The 17,649-nt window shown below is 39.6% G+C and overlaps 1 protein-coding gene across 1 annotated transcript; it reads left to right on the forward strand.

Moving 5' to 3' along the window:
* Nucleotides 1-9,087: 9,087 nt before the first annotated feature.
* Nucleotides 9,088-9,714, forward strand: LOC110453823 (zinc finger protein 862-like). Its single transcript, XM_021502995.1, has one exon. The coding sequence runs from the start codon at nt 9,088-9,090 to the stop codon at nt 9,712-9,714; it is 627 nt and encodes a 208-aa protein (XP_021358670.1).
* The last annotated feature ends 7,935 nt before the right edge of the window (nt 9,715-17,649 follow it).

The following is a 17,649-nucleotide window of genomic DNA, read 5'->3' on the forward strand; positions in this document are numbered from 1 at the left end:
ACTGGGGTCAGATGTCTTAAAATCTTCAAACGACTTCTTCTCAATAACCAAAAGGCCCATGGTACTGATATTGAACCTGTAGCATGCTGGGATGAAGGGCTCCCAAGTTTGTTAAAATGAACGATCTTGACCAACTTTCAAGGTCAAAGGGGTCAAATGTCTTAAAATCTTCAAACAACTTCTCAATAACTAAAAGTCCCAGGGTACTGATATTGTGCCTGTAGCATGCTGGGATGAAGGGCTACCAAGTTTGTTCAAATGAATGACCTTGATCCATTTTCAACCTGATGTCCTTGTTCGACATTCAAGGTCACAGGCGTCATATGTTTAAATCTTTTAATATGTTCTTATGAATCAAACACTGATATTCTGCATGTAGCTGTATTTTAGTCCACTTTTAAGATTACAAGTGTGAGATTAATACCAGGTGAGCGATGCAGGCCCATTGGGCCTCTTGTATTATTTTTCGGGTCGATCAGAAATACAATTTGGCTGCCATGGCCACTATTTTGAAAATACCTATTTCATACTTAAAAACAAGTTCTAATAGGCCGATCTAACTGAAAATCGGTCTAGGAAAGATCAGCTCATGGTCCTGACAAACTTAAGTAAACGTTTTACTCAAATTGGTACATATTTCAACAACAAAAATAAATACTGTAGGACTCAGGTGACCGTTCAGGGCCCATGGGCCTCTTGATTATATATATATTTACAATGTTGTTTGTTAATAAAGAGCAGGAGTTAGGACTTGGACAGGGCATTTTGGTTATTGAGAAGAAGTTGTTTAAAGTTTTTAACATATTTGACCCCTGTCACCTTGAATATGGGTGAACGTCATTCATTTAAACGAACTTTGTAGCCCTTCATCTCAGCATGCTGCTGGCCAAATATCATCACCCTGGGCAATTTGGTTATTGAGAAGAAGTTTTTTAAATATTTTGAACATATTTGACCCCTGTGATCTTGAATTTGGGTGAAGGTCATTCAGTTGAACAAACTTTGTAGCTCTTCATCTCAGCATGCTACTGGCCAAATAGCATCACCCTGGGCCTTCTGGTTATTGAAAAGTTGTTTAAAGTTTTTAACATATTTGACTCCTGTGATCTTGAATATGGGTGAAGGTCATTCATTTGAACAAACTTTGTAGCTGTTCATCTCAGCATGCTATTGGCCAAATATCATCACCCTGGGCATTTTGAATATTGAGAAGAAGTTGTTTAAAAGATTTTTTAAGACAATTGACTCCTGTGAACTTTAAGATAATTGAAGGTCATTAATTTGAACAAACTTTGTGGCCCTTCACCCAAACATGCTACTGGCCAAATATTATCTCCCTGGGCAGTTTGGTTATCGAGAAGAAGATGTTTTAAGTTTTTAACATATTTGACCCCTGTGACCTTCATCCCAGTTTGCTTCGGGCCAAATATCGACATCCTAGGCTTTTCGGTTATTAAGAAGAAGTCGTTTAATGTAAAATATTGACGCCAGACGCCGCGCCAGAATAAGCTCACTTGGCACTTCATGCCAGGTGAGCTAAAAACGGAAAACGGACTGAATTCCCGGAATTTCACCGATTTTTAGTAGTATCCAACCAAAAAAATGGTTGAAGGCCTAAAAATACGGTCGGTCGGGAAACCGTAAACACAACCTTTTTTTCTAGGCCTATTTTTTGTTGTTGATAATTTAGTGACCCAAATCCTTCCAGGACCGAAACAATCATTACTAAAATAGGGACAGGGAAAACTGGGACTAAATATGTATTTAATGTACAAACACGAACATATTGCAGCCTCCCAAAATACAATCACATACACTACACGCATGCATCTTGCACACAGGGGAGGCCGTTCTTAAATGACCTTAACTGTTAATAGGACGTTAAACAAAATCAAACAATTTTTTTTTTGATATAGACTTGTGGTAAAATACATTTGTATTCATGTCATATCAATTCATTAGGGTAGTTGCATTAAAAAACATGAAAGAAACACTTTGTCCTGATTTTCCGTCTGATTCTGGTATTAGTATGACCCTGAAATGCCATTCGGAGCTCTATGATTTAATCAATTTCCGACCATAACCAAACAACAGCGCGGCCGTGCGTAGAATAGCAGAACAATGTCCAACAATCCTGTATGAAACTTCGGATCTCTCTTTGACTTTATCCTTAACATTTTTTTGCAATTAATATCCCCACTTGTACCTCTACGAATGGTGACATCACAGACAGCAGGTTTGGTTTGGCTTGACAATGCCTCACTTTTGGCCTTTGGTTGAGCGTTTGCAACCGCGAGGAAAACTTTGAGTTCTGTCCCCTGGCCGAGACATACCAGAGTCTGTAAAAATGGTAGTTTCTACTCCTGCTTACGCTCAGCAAATTAGGAGTGGGACGACTGGTTCGCCCGTTGTCAGGATAATGTGACCGTGTGGGGCGTCCTGCTGGGTGTCTTCGGCAGTATGTTTCAGGGAGGTAGCACAATAAAGTCGGCATCAGTTCCGCGCTATCACAAGGAGACAAACACGAACATATCGCAGCCTCCCAAAATACACACACATACCCTACACGCATGCATCTTGCACACAGGGGAGGCCGTCCTTAAATGACCTTAGCTGTTAATAGGACGTTAAACAAAATCAAACAAACAAATATGTTAAACACTTTTTAAACAACTTCTCCTGAAATAACCAAAATGCCCACGGTGATGATATTTAGTCAGTAGCATACTAGGATCAAGGACTACCAAGTTGTTTAAATGTATGACTATGAATCATATTCAAGGTCACAAGGAGCAAATATGTTCAAAATATTTAAACAACTTGTTCTGAATAACCAAAAGGCTCAGGATGTTGATATTTAGTCACTAGCATGCTGGGATCAAGGACTACTATATTTGTTAAAGTGAATGACTTTGACTTATATTCAAGGTCACAGGAGTCAAATTTGTTTAAAATCTTTAAACGACCTCTTCTGAATAACCATGGGTCCCAGGATGTTGATACTTTGCAAGTTGCATCCTGAGATGAAAGGCTATAAAATTTGTTCAACATAATGACTTTGTTCGACTTTCAATCACAGGGGTGAAATGTTTTAATAAAAAATAACAGGCTCTTTTGAATGAATTTTAATCATAAATACTGATATTTTGCCTGTAGCTTTATTTTAGATCACTTTTAGGTTACAAGTGTGAGATTTATACCAGGTGAGCGATGCAGGCCCATTGGGCCTCTTGTTTCGGTTTCCAACCTGCAGGGGTGTCTCCGCCTGGTCACATCTTGTATGTTAGGTTATGTATTAGATCATGTATATTGTGCCACTGCCCGGTTTAGGACTAGCTACTAGACATGAGTAGTGCGAGTAGTGTTGGGGTATACCTTGACAAGTAACTTATGACATGGACCGATACGATTGGTTGGATTCCATCTGGTAAAGCATGTTTATAGCTGTGAGCTGTAAGTCAGGCAGTTGTACATTAGATACCCGGGTATGGTGGTATGAAGAAGGTAAAAGGGACAAGCACAGATTGAAGTATTTTGGTCGAGAATTGAATCCCAGAGAATTGACCAGGAAACATATAATCAAAGAACCTATGTGAAAAACCCCTGCATGATACTGTAGGGGTTTGGAGATGATAATTAACCATAGAATTGGAAGCATCACGTCCATGTTGTATGTTTTCAAAAACCAGACTTTTACATACCGACAACGGGTAAACCAGTTGTTACAAATTACCCCAAAGCTGAAGCAGGGAATAACCGCCATTTCTAAGGCCTTCGGTATCTCCCGGCCTGGCAACAGAACCCGCTGCCTTCTTCACCTAGGCGAACGTTCAACACAAAGTAATGAGTTGTTAAGAAATGAAGAGAGTTAGAAGTTGAATGCAGCAGATTTATTTTGGTTGCTTTGTGGAAAGCAAAGCCCGAATTCTGCAGGGGGTTCTCTTGTTAGTCGCCTCTAACGATAGATACAGATACAGCGGTTAAGAGTAGGGCCCGTATTCATGAAACCGTTCTCATGCTTAAGTAGGGATTTTGAGTTCAAGCCCGATTTCTTGATCTGGTTTTAACTTTATAATAACATTTTATTTTGTCAATGATTGAGAAAATCTGGATACTGCTTTTGGTGTTTCCACTCGACGTTTTGATCCTGTGACAAACATTAAGTGAGTTACAAGAAAGTTGGTTTGAGCACAAAATCCATGCTTAAGGATGAGATACGGTTTCCTGAATACGGGCCAACGTGTATTGTTTTCTCGATCCCCGATCAGCAGGGGCACGCACAATCAACGACTATAATGTCGTCTTGCTCTAACCATGTGAGCTTTCTATAAAAAAATATTATGCTTGCGTCATTTTGGCTTCCAGAGAATGGTCCTGCTGTGTCAAAAAAGCAGTCATAAGGTAGAGCTATGCTCATGAATTTTAAGATAAATACGCTTTTTTAGCCACAGTAAGGCACTTTCTGAATCTTAGCTTAAAAAAAAAGTGGCAAGATCTTAAAATTGATTGGTTACAACAACTTTATTAGTCACGCCAAGCTTGCGACGAATTTTGTTAACAATTAACTGTAAGCAGGTGCATTGCTTTCTGGTGAACACCAGGGAGGTGTTCAGGGAGGTGTCATAGGCCCTCACCTGTTTGGCTACACAGAGTATCTGTTGTGCAAATTGAATCAATTGCACCACTTTTTTAGCTCACCTGTTCCGAAGGACCATGGTGGGCTTATGCCATACCGCAGCGTCCATCGTCAGTCGTCCGTCCGTCCGTCAACTTTTCCTTTAAGACGCTACTTGTCCTGAACGGCAGAGTATATTTTGACTTGGGCTGAGGGGCGGGGCCCAATAGAGGAAAAACAAATTCTTTAAAATACTTCCTTTTCTGTAAGAATGAAAGGATTTGGTCCATATTTGGTCAGAAGCATCCTTGGTGGAAGGGGAACAAATTTAGTATAAATGGTTGGTCTGGCCCCCCTTGGGGCCGAGGGGCGGGGCTTAATAGGGGAAATACAATCTTATCAAAATCATCTGTTACATGGCTCCGCCTGAACATCTGAATGTGCCGCGGTCAGGGTCACGATCAAGTGACCTTATGATGAACCAATCTGAGGCGCGCTGGCAAAAGTTTGCCAGCGAATCGGAATATCATGGTTGATAGATAAAAAGCGAGGGGTATCGAACAGATTAGTTTTCCAAAACAATATGGCGGCGGGAACTGACGTTTCTACGATGCGAAGGAAAACGTACCCATTGGGTAATAATTGCATAGGCAACAGCGCCATACAGTCTTTCTTCTCTAATAAAGCTTCTATTATCTTTTTCTGTTCGGGTTTCAGACGATCAATCTCAAATACCTTCAGAACTTTCGCATCATTCTCATCAATGTCTACCATATTTGTCACAACTCTGAGCGCCCTTTTGAAAGAGGGTCTCTGATTGGTCAAAATTTAATGAGTATTTATAAATATAAAGGTCACCTGAACGTGACCCTGACCGCGGCACACTCAGATGTTCAGGCGTAGAACGAAGTTAACGAAGCCATGTAACATTTGATTTTAATCAGATTGGGGGAAATATAGCAAATTATTCTTTAAAATCGTGCTACTTCTGTAGGAACGAAAGGGATTCGGTCCATATTTGGTGTGGAGCATCCTTGGGTAAAGGGGGAACTATTTTTGTAAAAACGGTGGGTCTTGGCACCCCCTGGGGGCTGCGGGACGAGTCCCAATAGGGAAAATATAGAAAACTCTGTAATATCCTTCTTCTCCACGTGGTCTCCCAGGGGGTAGAAGTGCGGGGCCTAATAGGAGAAATAGCGGTAAAACCTTTAAAATCCTTCTTCGACCGTCGGGATTAAGGGATTTTATCCTGACTTAGTCTTGAGCATCCTTGGGCCAAGGGGTCTCAGTTTTGTATCATTGGTGGATATGACCCCTGAGGGGTATAGGGGTGGGGCTCTGTTTGAAGTTTGTTCTCGCTATATCTCAAGTACTGGATGGATCTTTCTGAAATTTCATATGTACTTACAGCACCTACATGGAGTGCTATTTTTTTCTTCATACCAATTATTTCAAACATATTCAGGTGAGCAATACAGGCCCTCTGAGCCTCTTGTTTAAAATAACACCCCTTCTTCAAATTACGTTGTTTTTTGCAGTGTACAAGAAAAAGGAAAATTCCTGTAATTTATGTTACAATTATTAAGGAGGAGACTATACCATAACATGGTAAAGGGTAAAGTTTGTTATCAATTTGGCCTAGGCGGTGGCAGGCACAGGAATAGAAGGAAAGGTGGAAGTGGTGGAATCAAAGCGAAGGGTAGGCCAGTTTATCGGTATGAAAGCAGGAGGAAAGGTTGTAAGGTAAAAATAAAAAGGAGAACAGTAGTAAATACATCATCGATTAATGCTGGAAATAGTGAAAGTTCTCGGATGACAAGAAGCGGTAAAGAGGGTTAAGGTAAAAAATTCTAACAGTGCCATAATTCCTATCAAATAATATTTCTTGACTAACTCCAAAATCTTGTTTCTAATCTCACCATACATGCATGTCAGTGTGAAAAGGCGTTGGATTTTGCAGCTGATGGACAATCCCCAATTACACTTGTTTCTGGCATAGAAGCGTACGGCCTGGCATCAATTATATCCGCCAATTGTAAAGGATGTGGTTTGTCCTTTTCCCTGGAAACAAGTAAAAAGTTAAATACAGACAACAGTCGCCATTGCGATATCAATGTACATGCTGTTTGCATGGCCACTGGGAATGGTTCAGCTCATTTAAATGAGACATTAGGAACCATGGACTTTCCAGGGATGAAACGCTGTACATATGCAAAAAAGTGAAAGTGAAATTAGTGCATGGTGGAAGCAGGTGCTTCAGGAAGAGGTGCCTGCTGCTGGCGTGGAGGAAAGACAGCATGCTATAGAAACAGACAGCTACCATGAGGGAGTACCAGCTGTCACTGTGATAACAAATGGTGGATGGAGTAAAAGAACGCACAAACACTCGTATAATGCAATTGTGATTGGAGCTTACACCAAACGTTTGCTCCATATTGGCATTCGTAGAAAATATTGTTATATTTGTAGCCAATCTAAGGGATGCCATACAACACCACAGCAGCACAACTGCTTTAAAACTTGGGATGGAACCAGTCAGACAATGGAAAGTAATGTGATTATAGAAGAATTCCAACAGGCTTTTGGTTTGGTTTTATTTTGTTTAACGTCCTATTAACAGCTAATGTCATTTAAGGACGCCCTCCCCTGTGTGCAAGATGCATGCGTGTAGTGTATGTGTGTGTGTTTTGGGAGGCTGCGATATGTTCGTGTTTGTCTCCTTGTGATAGCGCGGAACTGATGCCGACTTTGTAGTGCTACCTCACTGAAACATACTGCCGAAGACACCCAGCAGGACGCCACCCGGTCACATTATACTGACAACGGGCGAACCAGTCGTCCCACTCCTAATTTGCTGAGCGGATGAAGTCCAAGTTATATGAGGTTAATCGGTGATGGTGACTCCTCAGTATTTGAACGGAATCAGGAGTAAGTTCCTATATGGTGAAAGCATGTTATCAAAGTCGAATGCGCAAACCATGTCTGTAAATGTTTGAGGTCAAGTCTGGAGAAACTAGTAATAGAACGGCCACTCGTCCTGACCGGGTGAAAATTGAAAAGGACCAGTGGAATTTACAACCACACTAGTATTTTTTAGTTACAACCACACTCGTCCCGGTGCCGAGTCAATATTACTGAAACATACACTAGATCTGTCGCCTAAATATTGTGATGAATAATCAATGGAACACTTTTTACCAAGTAAGTGTCGTTACAGCATCGGAAGTAAACAACGTAAAACATGCCGTTTTCATGCTTGTCATAAAGATCACTTGAGCGCTTGAATCAAATTGTCCTGAACGATGTACTGCGGGGCCCGACTGCAGCAATCGCAGCAGGGAACTAGACTACATAATGTTCCGTAACTAATCGAAACTAAAGATGGAAGTGAAACTTCACCCCTTTTTCACAAAAGGTACAGTGTTGACACGATATATTTGATGAATGGAAATCAAACATATGTTGCTAGTTATGATGTGTAGTAATTGTATTTACGATAAATTAACTCGGGAGTAAATGCAGTTGCAAATAATTTACGTTGACACTTCGGCAAGGGTTCAGAAAAATCACTCACGGTGCCGATACGTTAGGATTTATAATGAATATATGCACACTTACAGTAATACTTATGTGTGTGGGATGACATTCGTATATATAAATTAATGGTCAATAAAGTTGCCACGATATAATTCCTGTTTCTGTCTTTGATTTTTATTCCCGTTCATGTCGGAATATAACGAGTCCAGATTGGCAAATATGTGTGACATACCAAACTTGTTTTTTTATTGTAAGCTTACACTATTTGCTTACAGGGTCTGCTCTGAGTAAAAGGAAACATGATAAAAACGAGGGGGAATTTCCCCAAATTCATGAAGCCAAAAGGGGAAAAGACGAAAACCAGGGGGCCATGAGCATGATTAAAAGTGAAACCAAGCTTAAGGTAGCTGTGACTGGTGTTGGTCAGGATGAAAAGAAAGATGATGAAAACCAGAGGGCCATGATGAGTGAAACTAAAAGCAAGGGGGCCATGAGTGGTGTGGAGGGAGAAAAGAAAAAGAAAAAAAGGAAATATCAGAAAGACTGGGAGTCCAGATTTGAATGGGTTTCATTTGATGAAAAAAAGGATGAAATGTTTTGTACATTTTGTAGGGAGTACCCACCACTGGCTGATGTGAAATCTGCATTATTTGTAGGCTGGGGTGCGGGTGGAAATTTCAGAGAGGACACACTGTTTCACCATAATAAATCGGGCAAACATCTAAAATGCGAGGGGAAATGGAAGGTTGAAAAAACATAAACACAAAAGAAACTACACCTGTTCAACAAGCATCCCATCAAGCTGCCAAAACATTGAATGACACAACTGTTAAAAGAATGTCTGCGTTGTTCAATACTGCTTTCTATGTCGCCAAAGAAAATATTGCCTATTCAAAATTCCAATCCCTTTGTGAGCTACAACAAAAAAATGGAGTATGTATCAGAACTACAATGGTTGTAAAGATATTGTATCATCAATTGTTGACACTGAAAAATCAAAGATAATTGAGGTGCTACGAAATGCTAGGTTTCTTTCAGTATTGTCTGATGGCTCTACACACTCTTCTGTAACAGAACAAGAAACTGTCTTCGTCAGATATGTTGGTATCAATGGTCACCCCGTTACGCAGTTTGTCAGCATTGTTGCCTTGCAGTCAGCACACGCTGAGGGCGTGCTAACTGGCATCGATGAGGCTCTTAACAGTGTGGGGATAAGCAGGGAACTGGTAGACTCCGAGTTGGTTTGGTGCAATTTTGATGGGGCTGCTGTCTTGTCGGGCTCCAAAACCGGGGTGGCAACTAGGATGAGAGAAAGACTTGTTGGCCGAGACATTGTTGTGCCTCATTGTGTAGCACACAATTTAGAATTCGGTGTTCTCGATGCCATCAAACAAGTCAAGTACCTCACAATATTTCAGAGCACAGTACAACTTGTCTACAAGTTCTACTACTATTCTCCAAAGCGGAGACGAGAATTATCCGAGATAGCCAAGATTCTCGAAGAGAGTACCATTTCTCAAACAAGGCTCCAAAATAACTCGTTGGATAGCAAGTCGCCATAGGGCATTAATTGCTATTGAAAAAAGTTTTCCCTCTGTGGTTTACCACCTTAATCATGCTGCTAGCACAGGCAAAGGTGATGACAAGGCTAGAGCTAAGGGGATAGTTCAAGAGATATGCTCTAAAAGGTTTGTGAGGTTTCTGTACTTCATGATTGATGTGACTAAAATATTGGCAGATCTGAGCCGCCAATTTCAAAATGAAGAACTGTTCATAACTGACGTTATGGTAAAACTCCAAACCTGTTTGTTGCGGTTGGAAGAGCTGAAACACAGGCCAGGAGAATACCTCAACAAACTGAACTCAAATCTGTCACAAGATATTGAACTACAAACTGGAAAGGATCTAACAAGACAGGTAAAAAAATCCAAAAAGGAAATCACCATTTGATTTTGACAAGACATACAAGACATTTCTAGATAATGTCATTGAATATGTCAATGTGAGATTCTCCCCAATCCAGTCCCCTCCAGTCAGCCTTTTTTCTGTGTTTGATCATGTGACATGGCCACACTTACCAGCTCTTGGTCTGTTTGGAGTTTTTCAAACCACTATTCAATGAGGCGAAAGTCCTTGTATGAGTCAAAGTAAACGTAACATTTTGCCATTTTTCCCAAAGACGTGCCGTTTCCCGCCAAATTTATGACGTCATCACGCACAAATATTTTGGGGGAAAATATCGATTTTGAAAACTTTATTTCCTATTCTAGTTTATAAACGAAATTTCTAATAAAATATGATAAATGACTTCCGGTGGGCGAATGGACACAAGCAGTACACTGATCCGGCAAATTTACGTTCCTTGTGATTAGCGAAAGACACCTGGCTCCTTAAAAAACACTACACATCCTTGTAAGACCTGTTGGAGGCGGTGAGTCTATAGTATACCCCGGAAAATATGTATTTATGTCGTTTATAAACATTGTATAAATAATACACTGGTCGGACACACGACCTTTATATAGCCCTACTACCTGAACTGTACCTGTGCAACCAATCAAACCGGTTTTGACCATCTCGTGCGTGCCACATAGGAACACAGATATTGAACTATAAACAAACAGTGCTCTCCCATATGTTTACATGCGTCTATGTTGGTATTTGTGTGAATTAAAAACATGTCATCTAATCCGTCAAAAAGGAAAACTGGAGGTTCCAATTCTGACTGCAGTTTTGAGGAAACATCAGAATTAAATGAAAGTCCCGATGTAAAGGAGATAAAGTAAGGAAAAAGTAACAAACAGACAGAAAAAACCCAAAGTACTAGACAAAAAACAAAAAAGCATACCCCAAATGAACGCCGAAAAGAAGAAAGATTTGATCCCTGAACACATAAACGAGACTACTGACTTGAGCGGAGATATGGATCTTGGCAAACATCTCAAAAGGATAGAGAGACTGGTACTTTCATCTAAAGAAGATCTTACTGAGCAAATAAAACTGCTTATCACCAAAACCCAGTTAACATTTGCTATTGAACAATTCACCTATAAATTCGACGAGAAAATCTCCAATGTAAGAGACTCCTTTAATGAAGACAATGAAAGACTCAAAAGAGATATTCATACTCTTGTCGCCGAGAATCAGACACTTAAAGAGTCTGTCCAACATCTTGAAAAAGACAACGAGGACCAAAAGAACCAAATCTGTCAGCTACACGACTACATCGAGGAGAACTTTGAGGTAATAAATGACCTTGACCAACACGGACGCACCAATAGTATCCGAATATATGGTGTATCCAACACCAACGCCAACGAGACTGTGGAAGATTATGTTGATAAGATAGTGAAAGTGTGCAACTCCAATTTAAAACTGAACAAAAATATTGTTCCTGACGACATTTTCTCCCTGCAGGTAGGGCGTAAGAATTGTACCTGCTGCCCCCCATTGCATGATCGTAAGAGGCGACTAAATTTGGGACCTTATCTCTTCTCTCCTTTCTAAATAACTTTCTTCTTCCTAATGTCTCCCTTGACAATGCCTCACTTTTGGCCATTTGTTGAGCGTTCGCCCCTGTGAGGAAGGCTTTGGGTTCTGTCCCCTGGCCGAGACATACCAAAGTCTTTAAAAATGGTAGTTTATACTCCTGCTTAACGCTCAGCAAATTAGGAGTGGGACGACTGGTTCGCCCGTTGTCAGTATAATGTGACCGGGTGGGGCGTCCTGCTGGGTGTCTTCGGCAGAATGTTTCAGTGAGGTAGCACTATAAAGTCGGCATCAGTTTCGCGCTATCACAAGGAGACAAACACGAACATATCGCAGCCTCCCAAAATACACACACATACACTACACGCATGCATCTTGCACCCAGGGGAGGCCGTCCTTAAATGACCTTAGCTGTTAATAGGACGTTAAACAAAATCAAACAAACAAACAAACTGACGACATCGAGATATGTCACAGATTGGGAAACTTCAAAACTGGAAAACTGCGAACCATCATCTGCAAATGTGTCGGGAGAACAAAGTTGGCCATCATCAAACACCGTTCGAACCTCAAGAACACTGGTATATTAATTAAAGAAGACATCACCCAGCAGATCAAATCCCTACTTGATAGGGCGTACCAACATCAACAGATAACGTTCAAAATAGGAAACTAAAGGTGGAGACAGTTGATGGACAGAAACACCAAATTAGAAATGACTGACCTCGATGAACTGATTGAAAGCACAAAACATCTTGTTTAAAATAGATAATTTACAACTAACTTTTTTCAAAGGTACAGTATACTAGAGACATGATGCTCTCTGAATAGCACTGGCTATACCAATATGCTACCCTACTGTATTTGGCGCACTCGACAGTAAAATTTTATATAGAGCCTGCTCCAGTCCCAATTCATAACTCATGATTTCCCCCCTAGTACAACCCAATAACATTATAAACGTACTTAAGTAGTAGTCAGCTCTGGTTTTCATTTTTTAGGTGTTTCGAGGTCTGAAAGGATCTTATAAATACTAAAATGATATTATATTTTTCTTATACAGCAGATCTTTTAGATCTACCTCGACTCATATAACGTACTGTATTGCAGGTCAATTTTTGTGGGTTTGGTCGATTTGTAGATGTACATAGTATACATCATATTGAAATTGTGTTCGTCGTCCTTACTCATATCATGTTATAAAAATGTCGCTCTTCATACCTCTCCTCAATTCTTTCATCATCCTCAGGTTATCTCAATGAAAACCAAATACGTGTATCGTGATGGCTATTAGCTTAAATGCTGTAACCATATATGTGCAGTATCTATTGTCCAAATCAAAATAATTGACTGTCCATATTGAGATATGGATATACCATAGAACTCACTATTAAACGAGAGGCCCATGGACCTTAACGGTCACCTGAGTCCTGCAGTTTTTTATTTTTGTTGTTGAAATATGTACCAATTTTAGTAAAAAATAGTAAAGTATAATATTAACTTAACTTTGTCAGGACCATGAACTGATCATTCCTAGACCGATTTTCAGTGAGATCGGCCTATTAGAACTTGTTTTTAAGTTTGAAATAGTTTTTCAAAATGGCGGCCATGGTGGCCATATTGTATTTCTGATTGCCCCGAAAAATAACAAATCTTTGTCAGGACCATGATCTTATCATTCCTAGACCGATTTTCAGTGAGATCGGCCTATTAGAACTTGTTTTTAAGTTTGAAATAGTTTTTCAAAATGGCGACCATGGTGGCCATATTGTATTTCTGATTGACCCGAAAAATAACAAATCTTTGTCAGGACCAGGAGTCGATCATTCCTACAAAGTTTCAGTTCAATCGGTTTAGCAGAACTTGACATTAAGTTTGAAATAGTTTTTCAAAACGGCGGCCGTGGCGGCCCTATTGGATTTCTGAACGACCCAAAAAATAACATTTTGTCAGGTCCATGAGGCGATCATTCCTACCAACTTTCAGATCAATCGGCCAAGCAGAACTTGACTTTAAGTTTGAAATGTAAAATGTTACGGACGACGGACGACGACGGACGAAAACGGATAGCAATAGGTCACTTGAGCTAAAGCTCAGGTGACCTAAAAACTGTTTTCTGATGGTCCAAAACGCTTCATTCTTGTTTGGAAATAACCTAGTACTACTAATAGTGGAAGCGTCTAGGAGACAAAGAGTCACTCCAAGTTATTGCCATGCTGTACTGTGTTGATACTGTATAACTTAAGACCATGCCGATAAGTAATTGGTGAGTCTCATGTCCTGGTTAGTACTAATCACGGATTTTGTGTATGGCCATAGTATTAACTATGTCCAATTTGAAATCGTTGAGTAGTACGATTTTCTTTGTATTGTTCTGTATCGTATCTTTTGAATCGTACTGTCTCGTCCTTTCTCACAACTCTCAAAATAACTTTAACATTGATTGTGAATCTTATCGAATAACTTCAACAGCTTACGCATTCACGCATGTTTATTATAAGACACAGCAGGTGACCAATCTGAAAGTAAGAACATTGAACAGAAGTGTCTATGACACAGTCAGGTAATGTCAAAATCGCATCGGTGAACTGTCGGGTTTGTGTTCAAAAGAAAAAAGATCTGATGTTTTAAATTATTTTAAGTCAAACTTCAGCGATTTTAGCATAATATGTCTACATGATACACATTTCACTAACGATATAGAAAACCGCATCATGTCAGAATGGGGATACACCTGTTTATTCAATTCACACCAGTCAAATGCAAGGGGCGTCAGTATTATGTTAAACAATAATTTTGAATTTGAAATACACAAAATGGTAAAAGACGATAACGGAAAATTGCTTGCTCTTGATATCACTATTGAAAAAAAGACTTACTCTAGTAACACTATATGGTTCAAATACAGACAATCCTGATTTTTATGAAAACTTGACTAAAGTTCTTGACGAACTTCAAAATGTTGAATATATAATATGTGGCGATTTCAACCTTGCTCTAAATCAATCTAAAGATACAAATAATCACAATAAAATTAATAATCCAAATGCAAAAACAAAGCTTTCAAATTACATAGATTCATACAATTTAGTAGATTGCTTTAGGTTGAATCACCAAAACTCCAAACGATACACATGGAGAAGAAAAAAAACTGTAAAGCAAGCAAGACTAGACTATTTTTTAATTTCTGAAAACAATTTCAACTTTACAAAATAAACACACATCAAAGCAGGATACAGGACCGAACACTCTCTGATCACATTAGAAACAAAATTTAACAAATTTGGTATTGGTAGAGGAACCTGGAAGTTTAATAATAGCCTACTTAATGACACAGAATATATACAAAAAGTAAAGAATACCATACAAAATGTGAAAGATCAATATACCAACTCACATTTGAAGCATGATTAGGGACAAAAGAATCAATTTTGTATAAACTGAGGTGTGTGGGCCCCGTTCTTTGGGGCAGATGGGTGGGGCCCATTAGTGGAAATAGAGGAAAACATTAAAGATCCTTCTCCTTCTGTACCGTTGAAGGGATTTTAACCTAACCAAACTTGTTCTAGAGAATCTTTGGGCAAAGGGAATTGATTATTTATAAATGGAAGATATGCCTCCCCACCAACCAGGCAGAGGAGCAGGGCCCAATAGGAGAAATAGAGAAAAATATTTTCCCTTCTGTACAAATGAAGGGATTTAAACCAAATGTGTTCACATGCTTAGGGGGAAAAAACTCAAATTTGTTTTATTTGTATAAAAAGGTGCATGTGAGGCCTAATACGGGAAATAGAGGAAAACTGGGACATCACATGGAAATTCATTTTCTTTTTGTCTTTCCCACCAAAACAGATGTATATGTAGTTCTTCTTGCAACTTTGTTTCTTGTACTCATTTGATAAACCTGAATGGTACTCAGCAGGTTTTAAATTGAAAAATAAAATTCCAGGTGAGCTATTAAGGCCCCTGGGCCTCTTGTTTAAATGCCCCTACAGATATTGAAACTCCATATCTTATAGATGATCAACCACTTTTAGAATTTTAATGCTGGACATCCGAGGTTTAAGTATATCTCATGCTTCACACAAGAAAAAGACCAAAAAACAAGAAAGAAGAAGAAATTTTAACAGAAATAAACATTATTGAAAAAAGCACTCCCTTAAATCTCAACTCACTAAACAACAAGCAGATAGAATTAGAAAACATAAGAAAAGATAAGGTGATTTTGTTTGTTTGATTTTGTTTAACGTCCTATTAACAGCTAAGGTCATTTAAGGACGGCCCCCCCTGTGTGCAAGATGCATGCATGTAGTGTATGCGTGTGTTTTTGGGAGGCTGCGATATGTTTGTGTCAATTTCATCGTGTCTCCTTGTGATAGCGCAGAACTGATGCCGACTAGTGTTACCTCACTGAAACATACTGCCGAATAAACCCAGCAAGTCGTCCGTCCCATCCGGTCACATCCTGGGATAGAGCCCGACAAAGTTTGAGAATGAAAATGACCTTGACCTTCTTTAAAAGTCACAGGGGTCAAATGTGTCTCACACTTCAAATGACTTTTTCTGAAGAACTGAAACGTATAGAATCTTTATATTTGGCAGTTATCTCCCGTTTGTCATCGAGTTATAGCTATGCTGCAGTCTTTCGAGCCCTCTTCTTCTAATGTCCATTGACTGACGGGTACCATTTTCATTCCGGTTTGGTCAAAATTAACAACAAGTTCCTTTGGGATGTGATACGCAATAACACACTTTGACATTTGAGCTTATGCCATACCGCAGCTTCCGTCGTCCGTCTGTCGTCCGTCCGTCAACTTTTCCTTTAAAACAGTACTTGTCATGAACGGCCAAATATAGGGGAAATATAGCAAATTCTTTAAAATCCTTCTTCTTCTATAGGAATGAAAGGATAAAATTTTATGGTATTCGGAACAAAACACTAAACTGGATTTCGACTTTCCTATCTCATAGAACACCAAGTCATACTAGATGGTGAATCCTCCAATACAGCCCCTGTCACATCTGGCGTACCCCAGGGTACAGTCCTAGGACCAATTATTTTCCTTATTTATATAAATGACTTCCCAGAATACCTCAACCATAGCACACTTAGACTTTTTGCGGACGATAGTATTATTTATAAAGAAATAAGATCTGACCATGACTGCATGCTTTTACAACAAGATCTTGACGCTGCAGCCAAAGGGGAAAGAGACTGGCTAATGGCATTCCATCCTGACAAGAGCACAGTTGTGACTATATCATCCAAAAAACATCCTTTTTCTCATAAATACGTTCTCAACGGGCATACCCTAGAAACTGTCACTCCAGCTCAATACCTGGGAGTCACACTTCAATCTGATTTAAAATGGTCCAAACATATGGAAAATACAGTCGCTGCAGCAAATAGATATTTAGGCTTTTTGAGAAGAAATTTCAAAACAGGAAATCATGACATTAAAAGTAAAGCCTATCTGCCACTAGTCCGCCCTAAATTAGAATACGGCTGTACCCTGTGGGACCCACACACATCAGACTCAATATCCAAACTTGAAATGGTACAGAGACGCGCTGCCAGGTATACCTGCAATAGGTATCACAATACCATCAGCGTTTCTGACATGTTAAGCACACTACAGTGGCCAAACACTCGCAGAACGACGTCTTATTAAGGCCGGCCTCATTCTTATGTATAAGACAGTACATCCGTTGATGTATTCCGAGTACAGCTTACAGCTAACTCCAGCTGTACTCGTTACATTTCTCTAAGCACCACTCCATATGTATATAGTTTTAACCTCACTGTTTTTAAATCCACGCATTGCACAGCACACACAGCAGTCCGTAATCTTCAAATGATTGAAGGAGGATTAGATAACGAAAGAAGAAGAGGTAAACCTTTAAAATCTTTCTTCTTCCATAGGGATGAAGGGGCTTCTTCCCAATTTGGTCTGGAGGATCTTGGGCAAAAGGGACTCAATTTTGTATAAACAGTGAGTGTGGCCCCT

The sequence above is a fragment of the Mizuhopecten yessoensis genome, unplaced genomic scaffold (assembly GCF_002113885.1).
Source record: "Mizuhopecten yessoensis strain PY_sf001 unplaced genomic scaffold, ASM211388v2 scaffold7521, whole genome shotgun sequence".
Classification (NCBI taxonomy): domain Eukaryota; kingdom Metazoa; phylum Mollusca; class Bivalvia; order Pectinida; family Pectinidae; genus Mizuhopecten; species Mizuhopecten yessoensis.

Bases quoted from the DNA above. Each gene is read 5' to 3' on its own strand.
- LOC110453823 (XM_021502995.1), top strand. From the start codon at position 9,088: ATGTATCAGAACTACAATGGTTGTAAAGATATTGTATCATCAATTGTT.